This window comes from Chlamydomonas reinhardtii, chromosome 12 (genome assembly GCF_000002595.2).
Source record: "Chlamydomonas reinhardtii strain CC-503 cw92 mt+ chromosome 12, whole genome shotgun sequence".
Classification (NCBI taxonomy): domain Eukaryota; kingdom Viridiplantae; phylum Chlorophyta; class Chlorophyceae; order Chlamydomonadales; family Chlamydomonadaceae; genus Chlamydomonas; species Chlamydomonas reinhardtii.
This window is the reverse complement of record NC_057015.1, coordinates 7860252-7881559: the sequence shown is the minus strand read 5'-3', so window position 1 is coordinate 7881559 and position 21308 is coordinate 7860252. Positions and strand designations below refer to the sequence as shown.

At 63.2% G+C, this 21308-nt stretch overlaps 3 protein-coding genes across 3 annotated transcripts; 2 read left to right on the top strand and 1 right to left on the bottom strand.

Annotated features, from left to right (window-relative positions):
- Positions 1 to 424: 424 nt before the first annotated feature.
- Positions 425 to 11825, bottom strand: CHLRE_12g552851v5 (uncharacterized protein). Its single transcript, XM_043069028.1, has 15 exons — positions 11628 to 11825; positions 10051 to 11436; positions 9637 to 9847; positions 9083 to 9252; positions 8683 to 8821; positions 7662 to 7795; positions 7007 to 7262; positions 6363 to 6509; positions 5878 to 6106; positions 5493 to 5644; positions 5120 to 5268; positions 4713 to 4862; positions 4206 to 4434; positions 3051 to 3745; positions 425 to 2593 (listed from the first exon to the last, which is right to left on the bottom strand). Exons 1-15 carry the CDS (start codon positions 11715 to 11717, stop codon positions 2390 to 2392), a joined length of 4341 nt encoding a protein of 1446 aa, XP_042918964.1. The 5' UTR covers positions 11718 to 11825; the 3' UTR covers positions 425 to 2389.
- Positions 11826 to 11945: 120 nt separating this feature from the next.
- Positions 11946 to 17906, top strand: CHLRE_12g552850v5 (uncharacterized protein). The gene is made up of 13 exons (XM_043069027.1): positions 11946 to 12357; positions 12796 to 12991; positions 13286 to 13333; positions 13619 to 13759; positions 14039 to 14218; positions 14500 to 14580; positions 14974 to 15147; positions 15499 to 15651; positions 16029 to 16139; positions 16610 to 16709; positions 16943 to 17072; positions 17247 to 17304; positions 17458 to 17906. Exons 1-13 carry the CDS (start codon positions 12221 to 12223, stop codon positions 17512 to 17514), a joined length of 1566 nt encoding a protein of 521 aa, XP_042918963.1. The 5' UTR covers positions 11946 to 12220; the 3' UTR covers positions 17515 to 17906.
- Positions 17907 to 18037: 131 nt separating this feature from the next.
- Positions 18038 to 21228, top strand: CHLRE_12g552900v5 (uncharacterized protein). Its single transcript, XM_001693969.2, has 8 exons — positions 18038 to 18321; positions 18488 to 18652; positions 18758 to 18816; positions 18951 to 19003; positions 19291 to 19499; positions 19640 to 19765; positions 19950 to 20061; positions 20211 to 21228. The coding sequence occupies exons 1-8, from the start codon at positions 18187 to 18189 to the stop codon at positions 20393 to 20395; spliced, it is 1044 nt and encodes a 347-aa protein (XP_001694021.2). The 5' UTR covers positions 18038 to 18186; the 3' UTR covers positions 20396 to 21228.
- The last annotated feature ends 80 nt before the right edge of the window (positions 21229 to 21308 follow it).

The following is a 21308-nucleotide window of genomic DNA, read 5'->3' as shown; positions in this document are numbered from 1 at the left end:
ACCAGCAATCCAGCATCGCCAACACAGTGTGCCCACCTGCATGGGCCCCTGTTGCGATGTTTCAACATGATGGCGACACGCCCGCGGCGCCGGGTCCGAGGCAGGGAGGCCGGGCTTTGTCAGGCCGCGAGCGGGGGGTCTGCGGGAGCTAACCCAGCCAAGGTCAGAGCTGGGAGCCCCCACATGTGTGTCACGGTGTCAACCTCCCCAGGCCTGGTGGCTCGAGGCCTGGAACTGCGTCGGCGCGGGTGAGCGGGTCACGTGCACGTCTGGTGCAGTGGCGTTGCCTTACCGCGTCATGTTGGCAGACCTGCAGCGTGATTGGCGAGTGCGGTGGCGGCTGACTCCTGGGCCCTGGCCTGCAGTGTCAGGCCTTTCTCAGGGTGCGCCTGGCTGTCCGTGGTGGCGGCGGGGCTCCGTGAGGAAGTGCGAAAACTTACATGGACATGGGTGGGGTATGAATGAGTCTACAAAGATCCCCTGGGCTTCCATGCTCATTGCAGTGCGTGTCTGCTGTAAGGCAAGCTCGTGATTTCCACGCGCACCGCCGGCATTTGAGCATCAGCGCGTGGCTCCAGCGCCGCCGCCGCCCACGCCTGTACATGCAACAACATGTACATGCAAGGCCATTGTATGGTTGAATGCTACCGTACTCTGGCCGCACACCGGGCGCCAGCCCATCTCACGCCTTGCTCCCCCATCCTTGGTACGATACATCGTAATTCACTTCCCCGTACATCGAGCAAGACGAAGGCAAGGCAATAGTTATGACCACTCGAGGGACTTACGGCGCCCTACAAGCTAGAGCGGCTGCATGCGTACATATATACACGCGCTTTAGACGTGTCTAGCCCAAGCCCGCGCGGGGGCCCCGTCTCCAGCCCTGCCAACCACCCCTTATTCCCTGGCCACCACCATCACCTCCACCTAAGTAAGTCTACAGCATGATGAACCGCATCATTTGGTGCCCATGCAGCCGCCGTCACACCAGCGACGCGCAAGCATCATGCCAGCCGTACAATCAGCCGGGGAGGTGGGGTGAGCATCGGGTCTGTTGCAGGACAAAACCTACCTCACATCGGAAGCCCGCACACACATTCAACAACAGATCTCAGCCTCGCAGAGAGGCCACTGCAGCAGCAGCAGCTGCTGACCTTCCAACTTCACACAATGCGCGACATACGCGTAACCGCATCGCTCCTCACCTGCCCCACGCATTCGCCTCTCGCACACCTCTCCTGGTCTTCGTATTCCACTCGCATCCAGTAAAATCTCTGTCCGCCATTGCACAAGCCCCAGCACTCAGCACGCAACTCAATCCCAATCCTCAATCTTCGTCCTACATTGCATGGCGTGCAGTCCTGCTTCCTAGTTGCTTACCTGGCTTTCCACGGCACGATAGCCCCCAATATTTCCATTGCTGTCTTCGCAGCCGCTGCGGCCGCCTCAGCACGCGTAGGCCTTGCGAGCTGCAACACACACGTCGCGGCATTTCCACACACTTACGTACCCGAGGCACGTTCTTCACCCCACCAAATGCTTTCGACGACGCGGGCGAATGCGCCCATGACAAGACAATCCCATATCATTTGCTACGGCCTGTTGTTTTTGCAGCCCTTGCACTTCCCAACTGTGCCCTCTAGGGCCCTGCAAGGGGCCTAGGTGCACAAAAACGAATGCCCATACTGCTTGCCGCCAAGCCGGCTCCATAAACATTCAATTGCCGCCAAGCCGGGTTTATAAACATCCATCCGCGTTGCTCATGCATCCCAGAATGCTCCACACACTTCGGGACCATGGCTGATATTCCAACACAATCCGCTCCATTCAAGTTCCCTCCACGCCGCATTTACATGACTCTCATATCACCGCCACCTTTGCTGCTGCTTGAATAGCTAACATCGGAGAGGGGGCGTCTTACTTGCAACCAGAATGCTTCTGCATCCCGGTTCATGAATGCGCGGAACCCCCCACGTACTCATCTGCCCAGGCCCCCCGCAATGCCCTGGTACCGACTACAGTACAGTTCAGGCCTTGAGCATAGAGTGATTGCTGGACACCCAACGCATACCGGTTCCAACAGAAGCAAACGGAGGCTGTGAGTACAACCAGGCCTGCCACTTGCCGCCAGAAGTCGCGAGCATCTGGGCCAGAACCCAAACACGCCGGCGTCAACAAGGGTGAAAACCGCACTCCACTCATCAATCCAACGAGCACTCCGCTTTCCAATGCTTTGGGCGCACACACACCTGACACGCAGACGGCCATCCCCAGACCCCAGACCCGCCGCGCCCTTATTGCGTCTGTAAACACTCACAATTCAGGTGTGCCGCATCCCCAACACCGCCACCGCCATCCCCCAAACCCACAGCTTTACGGCGCCTCAGCCTCAGGTGCCGCGACGCCGCGACAGGTCAATCCCCACCGAGCGCGCCGCGGCCGCCGCCGCCGCGGCATCGCCTAGCATCTGGGCGCAGTGGCGGCGCCACAGCCCCCTATACACGCCCTCCAATCTGAGGATGAAAGACGGGGCGTCGCACATTGGGCTAGCCAACATTCGGCCGCGCAGGCCAGCTCGCAGGTCCGCGAGCGCCTGTTCGATGACGTGGCGATGTTTAGGGGAAAGGGTTGAGGGGTTGAGGGGTTGGGGTCAGACAAAGTTGAGGGGAAAGGGGTGAGCGTGGGAGCAGGCCGTGAGGCAGCACTGCGCGTTGTGCTGATGCAGCGGCGGGTGGTTGCGGCGGCTTGCGAGCAGCCTGGCTCGAGGCCGGGCAGCCTGAGGGGATAGCCTTTTGAGTGGATATCATCTGAGGAGCATCAGGAGCATAAGCAACGGCCCTGCGCGCACCGGTCTCGTTGCTTCCTACACACACGGCGACCCCGCTCCAACCCCCCGGCCTGGAGTCTTTAGTGCATCTTGTACCGCTTTTCCAACCATCTTTGCAAGCCCCCCACCCCCCCACACACCCGACACACACACACACACATACACACACACACACACACACACACACACACACACACACACACACACACACACACACACACACCTGGAAGTTGGCTGCGTGCGCCGCCGCCAGCTCCACATACTCCTCCTCACTGCGGGCCACCCAGCTGGCGCCACAGCCCACACTGCCAGGCAGCCCCCCCACACCCCCGCCGCCGCCACAGCCGCTGCCGCTACCGCCGCCGCTACAGCCGCCCGGGCTGCTACTGCCGGCGTGCTGCTGCTGCTGCTGCTGCTGCTGGCGCGTGGTCGCCTCCGGCGCGCTTGCCTGCTGCCCGGATGCCTGGAGCACAGGGCTGCCGGCTTGGGAGTGTGTGTGTGGGGAGCTCGAGCCCGAGCCCGCCGGCGACGCCGGAAGCGTGGGGCATGCGGACGCGCCTCCTCCCCCTCCCCCTCCTCCTCCTCCTCCTCCTCCTCCTCCTCCTCCTCCTCCTCCTCCTCCTCCTCCTCCTCCGCCTCCGCCGCCTCCGCCGCCGCTACTGACATCTAGACTGCCGCCGCTTGGCAACAGACCTGGCGCTCCGCTGCGGCCGGCGCCGGAGCCGCCGGTGCCGCCGCCGCCGCTGCTCCCAGGGCTGCCGCCGGCGCCGCCGCCACTGCCTGCGCCGCCGCACGGCGGCAGGGGGTGCAGTCCCACGGCTGTGAGGAGGCTTACGCCGACGTTGTGGGCGTGGCAGCGGCCGGCGAGCGTGAGGGTGGGCACACCCATGTAGAGGGACTCGGTGGTGGTGGTGGTGCCTGTGGGGAGCAGCCGGTGAGAAGGCGGAGGTAAGGGCGTGTGGAGCTGCGGGCTGTGGGCGGGTGTTTGGGGCGAGAATGTGGCCAATGGAGGTGTTGTGGGTTTCATGTGATTCGTGTGTGTGTGTGTGTGTGTGTGTGTGTGTGTGTGTGTTTCGTGTGTGCCGAGCTCCCGGCTGCTGCCCCGCACGGAGCGAGTGGGTGCAGCGGCAAGGGTGGGGAGCACAACGGCGGTTGGTGTCGCGAGGGCGTATACTGAGCTGCCCATGGGTAACAAGGGGGCAGACCAGTAAGTTAATCCGCGCGTTGCTAGCATGCGGTCATGTTATACACTCCGGCACACGGTAACAGGATACGGTAGCAGAGTACCCGTGCGCAATCCCGCACACCAGAGCCAAACCACCATCTAACATGCCTCTGTCGCTGTCCCTGCCTTCACCACACAAAGCCTCTCGCTCACCCGCGTAGGGAAACGGGTCCAGCGAAATGTCCATCAGCGCATACTGCGACAGGTGCTGCGAGTTGCCCGGCGCCAGCGGCAGCAGGTCCACCCGCCAGCCCTCCACACCCAGAGCCGCCAGCTGGCGCAGCAGGTGGCTGCGGGCGGCCTCGCAGGCGAACGGCTTGTTCTTCAGCACCAGGCGGGAGCGAGGCACCGCGGCCAGGATGGCAGCCCACACGCGCAGCACCTAGGGAAAAGGAAGGAGGTTGGGTGCGGGGTTGTGTGGGAAGGGTCCAAAGGAAAAGTCTCATTATGATTGGAAAGCCCACCCAGTCACGAACATGCAAGGCGAGCGCGCCAAGTAGACGCAAGTCGGGATGGTAGCCGGAGAAGGTGAATGACGCGTTGACTTGGCATACAGAACGCGGCGTGCTCACAAAACTAGCTTAGCACACCAGACCAAAAAGCAAAACAGCAAGCATACATAGCCGAAAATAAGCACCCCGCCAACGCCAATGCACAAACCTGCGGCGTGATCTTGGCTAGGTTGTTGAAGGAGCCAAAGGTGATGTAGCCGTTGTGCAGGCAGGGCGGCGGCGCCACCGGCGGCGCGTCCGCCGCGGGCGTGTAGCACAGGAAGCAGCCGGGCAGACGCACCAGCTCCTCCACAAACGTCTGGAGGCACGGGGGAAAGGGTTCGGGGAGGTTTGGAGCAGCCGTTGGCAAAGTGCGTGCCTTTACGAAAGCGCTCAGCTCAACGAAGTTTGCGGTCACTACATGACCGGCCCGATTTCCCTTGTCCCTTGTCCATCTTTGTATGCACACACACACACATAATACACACACATGTATTCCTTGTGTTCTTTAACACACAGACACACACACGCACATACACACACACATGCTCCCCCCACACACACCTCCCCCCCCACCTGCTGTGTGTCGTACGGGTCGCACACGGCGTCCGTGAGGCGGTAGTCCACGGCGGCCAGGCCGGTGGAGTTGGGGTAGCCGATCCAGGTGGCCTGCAGCGGGGCGGGCCGCCGAGCCAGCACGCCCAGCCGGTTGTTGGCGGTGTGGCCTGTGGCGGGGGGAGTGGGCACGTGGTGGGGATGGTGAGGAGGTGAGGTGGGAGGTGGGGTTGGTGAGGAGAAGTGGAGGTCCCTAGAACAACCCTGCATACCGACCAAGGCTGCGTTCCTCCCAGCCCCACGCCGCCTCCCACCCACCCACCCACCCACCCACCCACCCACCCACCCACCCACCCACCCACCCACCCACCCACGCACGCACCCACGGACCCACCCGTCAGCTCCAGCAGCAGGTCCACGCCGTCCGCCCGCACCGCCGCCGCCAGCTCCGCCTCCGAGAGGCCCGCCACCTCCCGCCACACGCCGCCCGCCGCCTCCGTGGCGGCCCGCAGCCGCAGCGTCTTGGCGTCGGGTTTAGGCACACAGCTGCGGCAGCGGGTGCGTCGTGCGTGCGAGTGGTTTGATTTGTGGAGTGTTGGCGAGAGGCAGTGAGTGAGCGGAAGCAGCGTCATACATATTACTGATCGTACTGCCCGCACCCCCACACATGTGCTCACATACGCACACGCATGCACACACACATGTGCGCCTGAAGACGCACGCACACACACACGACCCTGTTTCCTTCCCGTGTGCTCTCCAACACAACACACACGCACCTGTACACAATGTGCGTGAAGCCACGCGCGGGGGAGTGGTGCGACAGCGGCGCCTCCGCGAAGTACGACACACTGTGTGTGAACAGGTCGGGGGAGATGTAGCCCACACGCAACGGCCGCTCGGGGTCCCAGCTGTGGGCGCCCGGCGGCAGCGGCGGCAGAGGCGAGATGTCGGCTTGGAAGCGTTCGCCCCACTCGCGGTGCGCGGAGCAAACCAGCTCGCTCTCGCCTGTCACGCGGGGTTTTGGGTCGAGGGAGTGATGAGGAGGAGCGGCGGGATTGAAGGTGGTTGGAGGGGTGAGGGTGAGCGTGCATTTGGGCTAGCAGTACCGACTGAGGTGTGCTGGCCGCTAGCTGGAGGTCCAGGGTGGAAGGCTCAGGGGATGCGCCTGGGCTCTAAAATGCAATGGATGCGGTTAGCAGCCCGAAGGGCTTCCAAATTCTGCAGCTGCTCGTCAGGCTTTCTTGCCGCCGAACCTCCTCACCCGGGTAGATGTAGTTGAGTGCCAGCAGCCGGTTCTGGCCGGCGTTGCGGCAGCGGGGGTCCAGCTCCAGGCAGCGGCTGTAGCTGGCCAGGGCCTCGGGTATGCAGCCCACGTCGCGCTGTAGCACACCCAGGTTGTTGTGGGCCTCTGTGCGGACGAGGGAGGGGTATTCCATGCATGGTTTATTATGACGAGAAGATGACAACTCGTTGCAGTCGTTGCAAGGGAGGGGGAGGGGGTTATTAGCCCGAGCCCAAATAGTCCCATGAGTCAAGGAATCGTCGGCCAACCGAGAAATGCAGGTAAGGGGGAGGGGGGAAGGAGCAGGAAAGGATCAGGGGTTTGCAGGCAAGGAATGAGGGGCTGACATGACCAGGGGCGACCAGCACACAAATCGGTGCGCTGCACCACCACCACCCGCCGCGGCACCCGCCGCCGCCTGTAGGCTGCTACAGCTCGCACCGCGCCGCAGCAAGGTGGCGTCGGCCCTGCTGCGTCCTGGATACGGTACCTCCAGAAGAAGGATGTGGATGCGGCTGCTGCAAGCACGATAGGGGCGCAACCCACCCGTGTAGGCTGCTACAGCCCGCCCCGCCCCGCAAGCCGCGACCCACCCGTGTAGGCTGCTACAGCCCGCGACCCACCCGTGTACGCGGGCGACGCCGCCACCGCCGCCGACAGCAGCGCCAGCGCCTCCGCCGCGCGGCCCTGCGCCGTCAGCACCACCCCCAGGTTGTTGAGCGACTGCGGGAAGTGGGGGCGGATGGCCAGCGCGGCGCTGTAGCACTCCACGGCCTTGTCCACGTTGTCGCGCTCCTTCCAGATCACGCCCAGGTTGTTGTGGGCCTCGGCGCAGGCGGGGTTGAAGGCGAGCGCCATCTCGTACATGAACGCGGCTCGCTGGGCAGGGAAGGAGGAGGAAGCTGTCGTAAGTACCAGCTCAAATTTAATCACACGCAACGGGGGAAGGAGGAGGAGGGGCGATGGGGGGGAGGGGGCAGCGTGTCACTGTATACACACACGCATGCCTCGCATACGTGACACCGAGGATTCCCCAGGCAGCACGGGCGCGCGCAGAATGGAAGGCTAAAACTCCTCCGGCGTTGCCCCTTGGGCCTCAGTCGACTTGGGTTTGATCTCGCGCGCACACACACACACACACACACACACACACACACACACACACACACACACACACACACACACACACACACACACACACACACAGACACACACACACACACACACACACACACACACACACACACACACACACACACACACGGCCCACACACACACCTGCAGGTCGCCCTTCTCGCCGTACGCCACCCCCAGGTTGTACAGCGCGTCGGCGTGGCGTGGCGCGTACGACAGCGCGCGTTCGTACAGCGCGATGCCCTCCTGCAGCCGCCCCTCATTCTTCACGTGCGTGCCTGTTGGGGATTACGGATAACGAGTGTACGACACCCAGTTGGCAGTGAGATAGTTGCGATTCGGGGAGAAGGTGCGATGGAGGCGGGGGTTGTTCGTGCGTGTGTGTGTGTTTCGTGTGTGTATACGTGTGTGCCGAGCTCCCGGCTGCTGCCCCGCGCGGAGCGAGTGGGTGCAGCGGCAAGCGGGGGGAGCACAACGGCCGTTGGTGTCGCGAGGGCGTATACTGAGCTGCCCATGGGTAACAAGGGGCAGGCCAGTAAGTTAATCCGCGCGTTAAAGATTTGCCATAAACGATTAAATAAATTTGAGACAATGCCACACTATGTCGTCCAACTCGTGCTGCATTTTCGTCTCGAACTAGCTCATCTACGGTAAACACCGTGTATAAAAGCTAACCTGTGGCCATGTTGCTACGATATTTGTCGGCAGCGCTGTCCTGACGACCCGCGACCGCAAGACGCGGCGGCGGGCAAGTGGAGGACGCAAGGAGCCGTGGGGGTTTGGTGTCGCGAGGGCGTATACTGAGCTGCCCATAGGTACCACTGGGGCAGACCAGTAAGTTAATCCGCGCGTTACTAACATACGGCATGTTGCGCCATGTTATGTACCGTGCATACGGTAACGGATATCATAGCATAGTACCCGTGCGCAACCCCGCACACAAGAGTTACCTACCGTACCGGCATTTGTTGTATGTTGTGATCCCACACCTCACGAGTACCACGCCGGCCCCTGACGCACTCCACCAATCTCTGCCCCACCCTCCGCCCCTGCCGCCCCACCCCTGCCGCCCCACCCAGCCCTCCACCCAGCAAAAGCCCTCCACCCGTGTCGCCGCTCCCACCCGTGCCGCCGCTCCCACCCACCCACTCACTCACTCACTCACCCAGGTCCGTCAGGGCGATGGCCAGGTTGTTGCGCACGATGGTGAAGTTGGGCGCCGCCGCCAGGGCCGCCTCATACGCCGCCACCGCCTCCGGCAACCGCCCACGCTCCCGCAGCAGCACGCCCAGGTTGCAGTGCGCCTGCAGTTGGCGGTTAGGCAGTTGGCGGTTAGACAGTCGGTTGTATCGGTTGTATCGGCGTGCGTCAGGTGACCCGCCACGTCACGAGCCGGCCTGCCGCTGCACCCTGTCTCCACATTATTCCCCCTACCCTCTCCCCCTCCCCCGAAAACAAGCGCCGCTAACCTGTGCGTATCGCGGCTCCGCGTACCCTCTTCCCCCCTCCCAACCTTCACTTTCTAAACATTCATGATTGTAACCCTCATCAAACGCTCAGCTCACCTGTGCGTACCGCGGCTCCGCGGCAATGGCCGCCCGGTAGTACTCCACCGCTGCGTCCGCCTGGCGCAACTCGCCCGCCACCACACCCAGGTTGTACAGCGCCGGCGCGTAGCAGGGGCACAGCGCGGCGGCGGCCTGGTAGCGCGACACCGCCTCCGACACAGGCGCGCCTGCCGGGCGGGCGGGCGTGTTTGCGGTGTCATTTGTTTGTGTTTGTTTTCTAAACGTTAAGTGAGGGTTGGGACAGCACAAGAGGGAAAGCTGTTTTGTATGTGTGTCACGTACGTGTATGTGCATCAGCGACCTCTATGGTATCCTCCCCGTGCCGTCCCCATGCCGTCCCCATGCCGTCCCCATGGCCCCGAGCACCTTTCCCTTCCCTTCCCCTCCGCCTTCCCTCCGTGACGCGACCTCAGCCACCGCCACCTCCACCTCCACACATCCGCCTCCCCATCCCTCAACTTCTCCGCCTCCCACCGCCCTCACCCCCACCCTCACCCCCAGCCGCACCACGCCACACCACGCCCCGCCACGCCACGCCACGCCACGCCCACCCGCGTTCTTGAGCTTGGTGCCCTGGTCCGTGAGCACCACCGCCAGCCCCTCCCGGATGGCGCCGTCGGCCGGCCGCAGCTCGTGCGCGCGCTGGTATGCCGCAACCGCCTCCCCCAGCAGCCCCTGCGCCTGGTACAGCGCCCCCAGCGCCGTCAGGCTGGGCGTGTGGTCGGGCGCCGCCGCCAGAGCGCGCAGGTAGGTGGCCTGGGCCTGTAGGGCGCAGGGTACAGGCTGTGGTGTTGGTGTCGATGTTGGTGTTGGTGTTGTGGCTGGCGTTGCATTGTGCTGTGCTGCCTCGGGCCAATGTTCTTGCACACACCGCCCCGTTCCCTTCACCCACATATTCAAACCAACCCCCGCCCCAAATCCCGCCCACTCACCCACCCACCCACCTACCCAGCCCCACAGCGCACCTCGTGCACCTGCCCCAGCGCTTGCTGACACGCCGCCCGCTGGAACAGCGCCTCCACCCGCGCCGGCTGCTGAGCCAACACCACATCCAACAGCGCCACCGCCTCCGCCGGCTTGCCGCCAGCCCGCAGCACCGCCGCGAGCCGGCACTGCGCCGCCGCCGCCGCGTCCGCGTCCGCGGCGGCGGCAGGCGCCGCGGCGGCGGCTAGGGCCAGGGCGCCGGCCGGCATGGATGTCGCCGGCGGCGCCGCCGCGCCGGTGGCGGCCGGCGGCTGTGGGTGCAGCTGCTGCGGCTGTAGCTGTAGCTGTTGCGGCTGTGGCAAGAGTGTCGAGGGGCCGAGTTGGTGCGCAAGCTGGGGGAAGGGGATGGACTGCTGCTGCTGCTGCTGCTGTGTCGGCTGCACATACAGCAGCGGCTGTTGCAGCTGCGCCACTGAGACCTGCTGCAGCAGCCGCTGCTGCATGTCCAAAACCTGTGACACAGCCATCGCGCCCGCATGCCCCAACTCCGCCAGGACCTGCTGCCCCGGGTTCTGCCCTTGCCCCTGCACGTTCACGTGCATGTGAGTGGACGGAGCCTGCGCCGCCGCAAACGGCGACGCAGCAACACCAGCCGCACCCGCCGCGCCCGCCGGCGCCACCGCCGCCGCATGAGGTGTACCCATCGCCATTGGGCTGAAAGGCGACAGCGCGACGCCGCCGGCCTCAGGCGTGAGCACGCCAGGCAGCGTGCTCGTCCCGCCTGCCGGCCTCGCCCCGGCGCCGCCGCCGCCGGCAGGCGCCGCCGGGGCATCCACGGCAGGCAGTACGGCATGCCCCCACTGCATGTACGGCAACGTTGCAACCGGCGCCGCCGCCGCCGCGGCCGCCGCCGCCGCCAGGAGCGGCATTGCCTGCCCCACAGAAACCGCAGCCGGCTGCTGCTGCTGGTACTGCTGCTGCAGTGCCAGTAACTGCTCTAACTGCTGCTGGTGCTGCGCCTGCAGCTGCTGCTGTCGATTGCTGTTAGATTGAGCTAGGGTTAGGGAGTCATATGCGTGCAGCGGTGGGGCGGGCAGGCTAGGGTTGAAGCAGGCAGTGGCGCCGGCTACTGCCGCCCCGTCGTCTTTCTGCCGCCCGCTCTCGGCTGCGGCAGTAGCAGTAGCAGCGGCGGCGCCATAAGCTGCAGCTGTGCCCACGTCGCAGACGGCTTGCTCCAGCTCGGGTGAAGCTTCACAGGCTTTCGCCGGTAGCTGTCGCAGCGGCTGCGGTGACTGCTGCGCCCGAAAGTTTGGCGAGGCGGGCGAGTCCGGGTGCGAGGAGGGCATGTGCGGCTGACTGCCATAGCGCCCCGGATCGCCGGTGTGGTTGTGAAGCGACGGAGAGCCGCTCAGCAGTCGCAGAGGCACCTGGAGGTCAACGGGGTGGAGGTGCAAGGCAGAGCGTCAGGGGAATGGAAGGCGTGGAAACAGGAGCAGCAAGGGTTCAGTCTTCAGCAGCGCATGGCCTGGCGCGCATGCCCCATTGAATGCATCTTGGTCTATTGAACAGTCCTATGTGCAGCTGGTGCAGAGCGACTTCTGTCCCGCGCGCGCCCGACCTGTTGATTCCCACAATCCCGATTCTGCGCGGAGTCGGCGGGAGCCGATCCCGCCTCCACCTTCAGCTGTTCCACCGATGCTGGACACATGTTGAACGCTTTTCCCTACAGCGCTGAACCTTTCACCCTTTAAGCAGCGGCAGCGCGGCCGCGGCTCCTAGGGCGGCCAGTTCTAGCACGCCCGCAGAAAGCTAGAAAGTATTAATATCTGTCACATATATTAGGAAGTAATGGAAGCGAGCCAGAAATGCTGCCCTTTGGGCAAACTGTGGTTCAAACTGCTGCGGCTCCCACGCAGCACCTGATGCCCTAGATGAAAAAATATGCATGTCAAAACCAGCTTGGACAGGCCCTGTGCAGGCAATGAGCCAGTCTTGGAGGAACTGCCTGAGCCGATTGCATCATTGCGCTGAGCCACTTTTTCTTCAGCAATTTGGAAGTTCAGTTGCAGCGTCATGGTATGCTACAAATTTGCAATTCAGAGGACTCACGCGCGCGCATTAGCTTAAACCACGCCCACCACAAAGTTCTGCAATTCTACCCGTTTCCACTGGATCGTTGATCAGGCTGACCCAGAACAACGATTTGCTATCATGCTTTCAATGATACAGCAATCAGGGCCTACGGTGACCCAGGCCCGACGGTGTGGGGGTTCCAAGTCTGCATGCTCATGGCAGCGGCGTGCTGGCGGAGCTGCCGCATGCCTGAGCGCAGCCTGTGGAGCCGCGAGGTTAGTCGGGGTGACGTGGCCCCATTGCACGGGGTGACGGCGAGAGCGTTCAAGGGAAGCCGTGGAAGGGCACACATACCGACACACGTACCGCCGCGGTCGCCTGCGCCTCACACGCAATTATGAAGTGCCGACACAGCAGCGCGCGTGCCGTTTGGGTCTGCCGTGGTCCCGTGATAACCCTCTCACGCCGCCACACCACACGGCGCATCATAGCCCGCTTGGGGCCTTACCGGCAGCACTCCTACGGCCGAAACCTTGATTACCCCGCTTGCCGATGCTTCAAGTCCCCAACCCACATGCATGATGCATCTTTCACACACACGAACACACATACACACACACACACACACACACACACACACACACACACACACACACACACACACACACACACACACACACACATGCACCTCATGCACCCCTGCTCGCACACAGCTCGAGTGAGGCGTCCGTGTCGGGGCGCTGCCACATCGGCGTCGTGCCGTTGGCGGCGCCGCGCCGCCGCCGCGCGGGCTCGGTCGTCCGCGGCCCCGAGCCGCCCCGCATCAACATAGATGACCTGATGCTGGACGTGCCGGAGATTGATGGCGATATCCGCTCGCTGCAAGTGGAGATGGGGGCCATTTTCAACGTGCGTGTGCGGCAGTGTGTGTACGACAGCTTGTACGGCAGTGTGTGTACGGCAGCGTGGCCATGTGGAGGCGCGGTCGGGTGCAGGCGCTGGGTGTGCCGCAAGCATCGGCGATGGAGTGGGGCGCGCGCGTGTGTGTCTGGCGAGAGTGAGCAAGCAGTGGCCGCGTGAGTGAGCGTAGGCAGGCAGGCAGGCAGGCCCGCGCAACCATCCACACTCCCCCAAGTCTCCGTCTCTGCTCCCAAACTCCAATCCTCACACGTGCTGACGTCCGTCACCGCTTGTGCCGCTCAGGATGCCGGACTGGCCACCACCTTTGGAAAGAAGAAGCAGGCGCTGCAGGTGCGAATGTACGAGAGCCACTCACGGCTTTGGGCCTGGGTCCGGTTGTTGACCAGTTGCTCGCCCAGCCGGTCTGCCCGCCTCGCATCCTTGCGCAGTAGCAATGCACTGCCTGGGCTTTCCTGGCTGTAGCTGCAGCCGTAACAGTGTTGGGACAGCGAGGGCCCTGAGCCGGAGCTGCGGGTCCGGTGCCCTGCGCCCTGCGACCTATTCCGGTACCCGCGCGCGCCCACCAACCCAGCCATGCACACACCCACAAACACAAACACTCACACAACCCGCCAGGCTCTGGAGACTGGCCTGGTGCTTGTTGACCAAAGCCATTGGAGCCGGCTGCGTGTGTCCGGCGACGATCGGCTGACGCTGCTGCACAACCAGTCCACTCAGGACTTCAAGGCGCTACGGCCGGGGCAGGGCGCAGACACGGTGCGTGCGCGTGTGTGTGTTTGTGTACGTGTGTGCATGTAGGGGGTGGGTGTAGTCGTCCTAGGAGAACGGAGGGACGGTGCGGGAAAGGAGCCGGCAGAGCAATGGGTTAAGGAATTGCGCGGCCGAGCGGCGGCAGTTAACGCTGGATCTGCCTCCTATTCCACGCTCTCACCAGCCACTCTTTCCCGCCGCTGTTGCCCCTCTCCCTCATACTTCCCTCTCACCCCACCCCCGGTGCATCCTGTACCGCTTTCCCAACCATCTTGGCATCCCCAGGTGTTTGTGACGGCAACGGGCCGCTGCCTGGACCTGGCGACGGCGCTGGTGCTGCCCAGCAGTGTGATGCTGATGGTGGCGGAGGGCACCAGCGACGAGGCGGCTCGGGGCGCGCGGCCGGCGGGGGCGGCGCTGCTGGAGCGCCTGAACAAGATGATCTTCCGCGGGGACAAAGTGGCGGTGAGGCAGAGGTAGCGGAAGGGAGGAGGAGCGGTAGGGAGGGGAATGGGCATATAGGGTTAAGAAGTGCGGATAGGGCGGAGGGCTGTGCGGGTTGGCGTGAAGTGGCTGAGTTAGCGGTTTCTGACGCGGCCCGCCCAGCTGCAAACGCCCAAACCCAAAGCCATGCACCTTGGCCCCTTGGCAACCGTTGTACTTAGTGCTTTACCTCTCCTCCCGGACTCTGCCACACACACCTCTTCTCCTCTGGATGCTGCCCCTCGCACACACACACACCGCAGGTCCAGGACGTGAGCGAGCGCACGGCCCAGATCTCCCTGATGGGTCCGGAGGCGGAGGCGGTGCTGAGGGAGCTGGCGCCAGTGAGTGCCGGGGCGTGCCGGGGTGCGGGGGGGTTGTAGATACCAGCCCAAAGTAAACCAAACCCAATGCAATAGAGGGGGGCGGGGGCGGGCGTGCAGCAGCGCGTGCAGGTGACGGATGGAGTGGAAGTCATGTGGGTATGTCCCCGTGGCCCTGTGGGTGCGGACCGCTGGTTTGGAGAAGTATGAAAGGCGCAAGCCTCGGACATACCGCGATGCGACGGATCCTCGATCTCGCCTCCGCCTGCTTTGAGCACTCCCGCGCTCCTGCGCTTTCCCGGTGATCATGGTAATCTGGCCTCGTGGCCTCCCCGATTGGTTTCCTCGGAATTGGAATACACTAACCCCCACCCGTCTCGCTCCACCCGTCTCGCTCCATCCCATCCCCTGCAGGACGCGCTCGCGGCGGTGCTGGGCGCCCCCGCCGGCGCCCACGTGCTCGTGGGCTTCCGCGGCAAGCCCGTGTTCGTGGTGGCGGGCAGCGGGCTGGGGCCCGGCGTGCCCGGCTACACACTCATTGCGGACGAGTCCATTGGCGGCGACGTGTATGCGGCGTTCGCGGCCAAGGTGCGCATGCCTCCGCCCTTGCTCCGCTGTGCCATTTCCTTGCACACGGCCACACACACATTGATGCGCATACACAGGCTGTGCACGTAGCGCAGAGCATACTCTGTTCGTGTCGGGTTCCGTACTGACTGCCCCAAACCTTACACCCCTCTCACCCCCTCCCCCTTGCAGCGCGACTGTTTCCTTACGGGATTGGTTCAAACTTAAGCCCTCTCACCCCCTCCCATCCACGTCACAAACCCCAATCACCCCCACTCACCTTCACCCACCTTGACTCAGCCCCACGGCCCCGCCCCACCGCAACACACTCCCACCCCCCCACCCCAACCCCAACCCCAACCCCAACCCCAGGGTGCCATCCCCATGGGCACGGACGACTGGGAGGCCGCCCGTGTGCTGGCGGGCCGGCCCCTGCGGGGCGCCGAGCTCACCGAGGAGCACAACCCGCTGGAGGCGGGGCTGTACGGCGCCGTGTCGCTCAACAAGGGCTGCTACATTGGGCAGGTGGGGAGGGGTGGCCGTTCATGGAGGACGGATTAATTGTATCACGGGGGGGGGGGGGGAAGGGAGGGAGAAAGGAGGCGGGAGATGGAGAGGATGCGGGGAGGAGGGAAAGCAGTCGGTTCCATGCCCAAAAGACGGGAGGGAGGAGGGAGAGAGAGAGGTGGGCGTGAGCAGACTGATGGTGGTGGGCTTGGGTGTTTATTTCAGGGCTTTACGTGCTGAGTGGGCATCGACATATGCGCCCCTGCCCTCACGCCCTGCCCTCCTGCCCTCCTGCCTTCCTGCCGCCATCGGCCGCACCCTCACGGCACCGCCGCACACAAACACGCGCACGCACATGCGCGCACGCCCACACACATACGCCCGCACATATGCAGGAGACCCTGGCCAAGCTGCACCTGCGCGACGGCGTCAACCGGCAGCTGTGGGGCCTGGCTCTGTCGGGGTCCACCGCGCCCGGCACACAGATCACCAGCGAGCTGAGCAAGGTGAGGTGGGGAGGCGTGTGGGTGGGAGGTGGGTTGGTGGGTTGGGAGGAAGGAGGTGGTGGGTGGAAGGTTGCGTGGGCGGGAGGTAGGAGGTGGCGGTGGGGGTAGCGTATTTAGTATACACCCATCAAAACGAATACCCAGAACCAGAGCGCGGAGGGGATTGGTTGGGAGGTAGGAAGTGGGAGGAAGGTGGCGGAGTTGACGGGGTGCGGGTGTCGTGCTTGTGGCTTGTACCTGCTATCGCAAGTCCTGGCTTTACGACGCTGTACACAGCCCGGGACGTCATGAGCCTGCCTCCCGGACGTCCTGTACGGTACGCTAGTCGCGGCGCCAACGCCCCGTGCTAGCCGTGTCGCCCCTTCATCCCTGTGTGTTGTGTCTACTCTGCCACTGCACCTGGCTACCCATTCACTTCGTAAATAATCATGAATGTAACCCCCCCCCCCCCCGCCCCCGCCCGGCGGCAGGTGGGCGTGGTGACCAGTGCCTGCCAGGACGCGGAGGGCGAGTGGGTGGGCCTGGGCTACATCCGCAGCCGCATCGAGGGCACACAAATCGCACTGGAGGGTGAGAGCTGGGGTCAGGGCGGCGGAGGGGCAAAGGGGAGGGGCGTGTCAATTCAAGGCCCAAGTCAACCGGGACCGAATGGGGTTATGGGCTCTGGGGGCGACTTGGCGGCCTGTTGATGCTGGGCTAGAGCCGTACAGGACAGGGCCGTGGGCAGGAACGGACTGAGGGGCAACAAGGGTGCTTGTTGCGCTTTACTGCCGTGACCATACCGCAATGTCCTTCCTCGCCAGGTGTGCGGGTGGCTGTGGGGGGCACGCCGGCGACGGTCACGGCCATCCCCTTCGCCACGCGCAAACTCAGCGCCGCCGCCGAGGCCCCCACCAGCTCTGACACTGTCAGCGGGCGACTGGAGGACGCCAAGTACGTGTGTGTGTGTGTGTGGGGGGTGCGTGTGTGTATATATCGGGACTGAACCTTTAGCATGCAGTTTGGAATAGACCTACGCGCGGCAAGGAAGCGCCGCAAGGGTGTTGGTTCCTGGTGCATCCATAAGGCGTGCGTGCCCGGATGCTGTTACCGCATTCGCATATGCAGGAAGAAGAAGGAGGAGGAGGCAGCTGCCAAGGAGGCAGCGACAGCGGCCAAACTCCAGGTGGGGAAATGGGGCAAGACCAAGGCCTGGCAATCGTGTTCCTGGGGGTCCCTAATCCTCTCGCTGCATGGATGTTGCATTGGAGAGAAACGCGTCCTGTGCGTCTCTAAGCTGTGTGTACGTTGGTGCAATTGCTCCTTTGGCTTGTTACAGGCAATGCAGGAGCGCTTGGCTGCATGGCAGGCGCAGCAGAAGCAGCAGACGAAATAATGAAATGCACACAGGGCGCGTGTGGCGTGTACGTGCTGCTTTGTCAGAGTGGCGTGTATTGTGCACAAACAGTAGACGCTACGTGATGGCTGTGACAAACGATGGTGGAGTTTGCATAGGGGTGCCTGGATGTCCGGGGAGGGATGAGCACTTGGCGTGTGTGGCGCATAAATGTAAATGTAACAGTGATACTGGAGGCACGGCGTAAACTTGTTATGCGTGGGCTCATTGAGGGAGCCTCGAGGCGCTGTAGGTCTCGCCTGCATGAAAAGATATGGCCCGGGTGGTGTTGCGGGGTCGGGCCTCCCGGTGACCTGGTCGGGGGGTGTCAGACAGGGACGGCACCGCACCGGCCTCCTGCGCTTGGCAGATGTCTGTAAGAATTTATTATTTTCATAAGGACAGCGTTTGGTCAGTTTCTGCTTCCAGTCCACACTCAGCTGCATGGCCGAGGGCCTGATGGGCAACTAGCCCGCGGCTCAACCTGTGTTGCAATTCTCATTCCTTGCATTTGTGTATGCCTAATATTTCTAAGCTCAAATTAGCTGCTAGCGCTGTTCCGCCAGATAACTCGTTCGAAGGGACCAGCCTCGCAGTTTTCATGCCTGCTGGGCAGTAAGGCCCCTAGCTCTAGGGGCCATTAGCATTGTAGCTGTAGTAATTTTGCCAGCCATGTCAGCGGAAGTGGCGACCACCAGCGGGCTGGGCGCGCCCGCTGCACCGACGCTGAAGGCGTCACGCGCGGCTGCCCTGGGCCTCCAACTGCCTAAGGAACCGTTGCCGGCTCACATCCCCAAGATTGTGCGGGTGCGTGACTGCGAAACCAGCGGGCCCGGCGTTGTCCCGAACTTCGCCCGGAATTTCTTTTCAGCCAACTTTCTGTCCTTAACCCGGTTTGCAACGATCACTACGAAACAAATTGTATACTGCAAACTGATTTATGCGGCTGCCTTTGTACTGACCCTCGACGCAGGTGGAGCGGAAGCACACTCTCAAGGGCCACGCAGACTCGGTCACCAGCCTCTGCTTCTCACCAGACTCATTCTTGCTAGCGTCGGGCAGCGATGACAACACCGTGCGCATGTGGGACGTCCAGTCAGGGAACTTGCGCACCATCTTTACGGGCCACAACGCTAAGGTAGGAACCTTGCGGGATACCATTCTACACTGGTGTAATTATAAACTCGCCGTGTGCGGCGTCTTTGCGTGGGTGTTTCACTGGGCTCTTTTCTCACTACGCCAGGTGCACGCACTCAACTTCATCGGCTCAGGCACCATCCTGTTTAGCGTATCAAAAGACCGGTAAGGCTATGACGGGGCGGAACAGGGTCGACGAATCGGGGGCTTGGGCGACATGTGCTCGGCAGACCGGTTGAAGGCCACCTGCGAACGTGCGAACACAGCGCCCTGACATGCATGACACGCATTTTGCGCAGGACAATCATTGAATGGGACTTGCTGCGCGGCATTCTGCGGATGACGCTAGAAGGTAGGTATTAGGGCCGCGGGCTGCCAAAACGTGCCCCTCTCCCTCGCATACACGGTGCATGTCAGTCGCACGGGGCAGGTGTTGTTCGCTGGAGAGGGCGGCTTGGAAGCTTGTAGAAACACAGCTGGTCCTGCAAGCCGTGTTGGCGAGGGGCTTGGGCACGCCCTCGGTGCCTTGCGGCGTGGCCGGGGTCCCACCCGCAGCCGCTGTCCTACTGCTTAACCGGCTACGGTATGTGTGGTAAATGCATCAAGACCCTAAGCGTTGTCCATTCGTGTCGCCAACAGGCCACGCGGCGCCGGTGTACGGCGTGTGCGTGTCCAAGGACAGCCAGAAGATCATCACGTGCAGCCACGACGAGACGATACGGGTGTGGGAAATCATGAAGGGGAACCTGCAGAAGACGGTGAAGGCGCACACCAGCACCGTGTACAGCGTCGTGCTCAGCCCGGACGGGAAGCTGCTAGCCACGGCGTCGGCGGACAAGACCGTCAAGGTCAGTCCCGCGGGACAGGGTGCGGCGTGGAGAAGCTGGGGAAACGGGCGCCGTCTTCACATTCGGTCTCGGGAATGTTGTCGTTCTAGCAGTCAGCTCTCTCTTTACCAAGCATCGGCCTCCCATGTGTGTCGTAACAGGTGTGGGAGCTGGGGACAGGCGAGCTGAAGGACACGCTCATAGGGCACACCAGCCACGTGGTGGGCGTGGCATTCACACCGGACGGGAAGAAGCTGCTGTCGTCGGGCTGGGACGAGACCATCAAGGTGCGCTTCGCCGGTGGCGAATCGCGGGGGTGGGATCGCTATGGGGTGGCGGGGATGGGTTGGCTCTGGAGTGGCTTTTGGGCGGCGCAATAGCTTGCGCTAAGCTGGATTGCTGTGCGGTACCTGGCCTCTTGCTCGCTGGGCTCTGAACTATGTGTGTACATGTGTGTGTGCGAACCCGCAGTGCTGGGACGTGGAGACCGGCGAGGTGCTGCACACCTTCACCGGACACCAGGGCAAGGTGCACTGCGTGTGCACGGCGCCGGACGGGGACACGTTCTTCAGCGGCGGCGAGGGTGAGGGTTGGGGATTGCTGGGGGTTGGGTCGCGGGCTAGGCCGGGTAATGACAGGGCGCTGGGCGCTGCAGTTGTGCGACATAGGGTACAGCGCCGAGGTCGTCCTGTGCCGCCTTGACGCTTGTTCTCTATCCTCCTGGGCCCACAGACAAGACCATCAAGCTGTGGCGCATCAGCACGGGCGCCTGCTTCCACACCATCCAGCCCGACCCGCTGGGCAAGACGGCCCACTCGGACGAGGTGCTGGCGGTGGCCATCGCCCCCGACCAGTCCATCATGGCCAGCGCCAGCGCCGACAACTCGATTCGCACGTGGAAGGTCATTGGCCTGTGAGCAGCGCAAGGCAGCGCAGGGTGGCGGCCGCCAGCGGGAAGGAAAGGGCGGTGCAATAAAGACGTGGTAGAGTAGCATACGATTGAGGAGTTCGGACGAGGATGACAAGGGACTGACTCGCAAGAAAGCCTGGCGCTTCGCCGGACCTGGCATTCCAAGCATGTGCGGCGTCTGCGGGCAGCGCGGCCCGCTGGAGCAGGACTGGGAGCAACTCTGTACTGGCGGTAATGGCAGTGCCAAGGTGCTCTGACTGGCGAGCGGGGTGATTGCGGGGTGATGGAGGATGACGCGTGACGGCCGGCAACGTGGCCACATGTTCAGGGAGCAAGGAGTCAGCAGCTGGGGCGACTGGCTCGTCCGACGCTACCCGGGGCAGGGCGCAGTGAGGTCCTTGTGGCACGTGCGGAACCTCCGCAGCCTGGGCAGAGCAGCGGGGAAGCTTTCGCAAAGAAAAGGATCTAGGGCAGGATAGGACGGAGGTCAACGCTGTCGCGGCGTCTTAATCCAATGTTCAACATGTTGTGTGCATTAATTGTGAGGTGCTGGCGGGTGGAGTGGGCTTCGGTGATTACGCGCACCTGACCGCGGTGCCCACATTTGAGCTTGGGAACGGGGTGTGCGGGGCTTGTTTTGGTGACGCTCACGATTACGTACATATATGCACCACGCGATCGACTCAAGGGAGGCGATGGGTCAGGTGCTGGCCCCATTGGTGAAGCCGTGGGCATTGCTGAGGGGAGGCCATGCCGCCGTCGGAAGCTGAGGAAGCCTGGGTCAGAGCAGCAGTCGGATTGCTGCGGCTGCCAGACCATGGTTGTATACTTGACTGACTGACGCGCCACGCCTCTACATGTCCACAACGAAGATGCCTGGCCTAGCGCCCTAGCCGCCATGGTAGATGCCCACGGGTGCG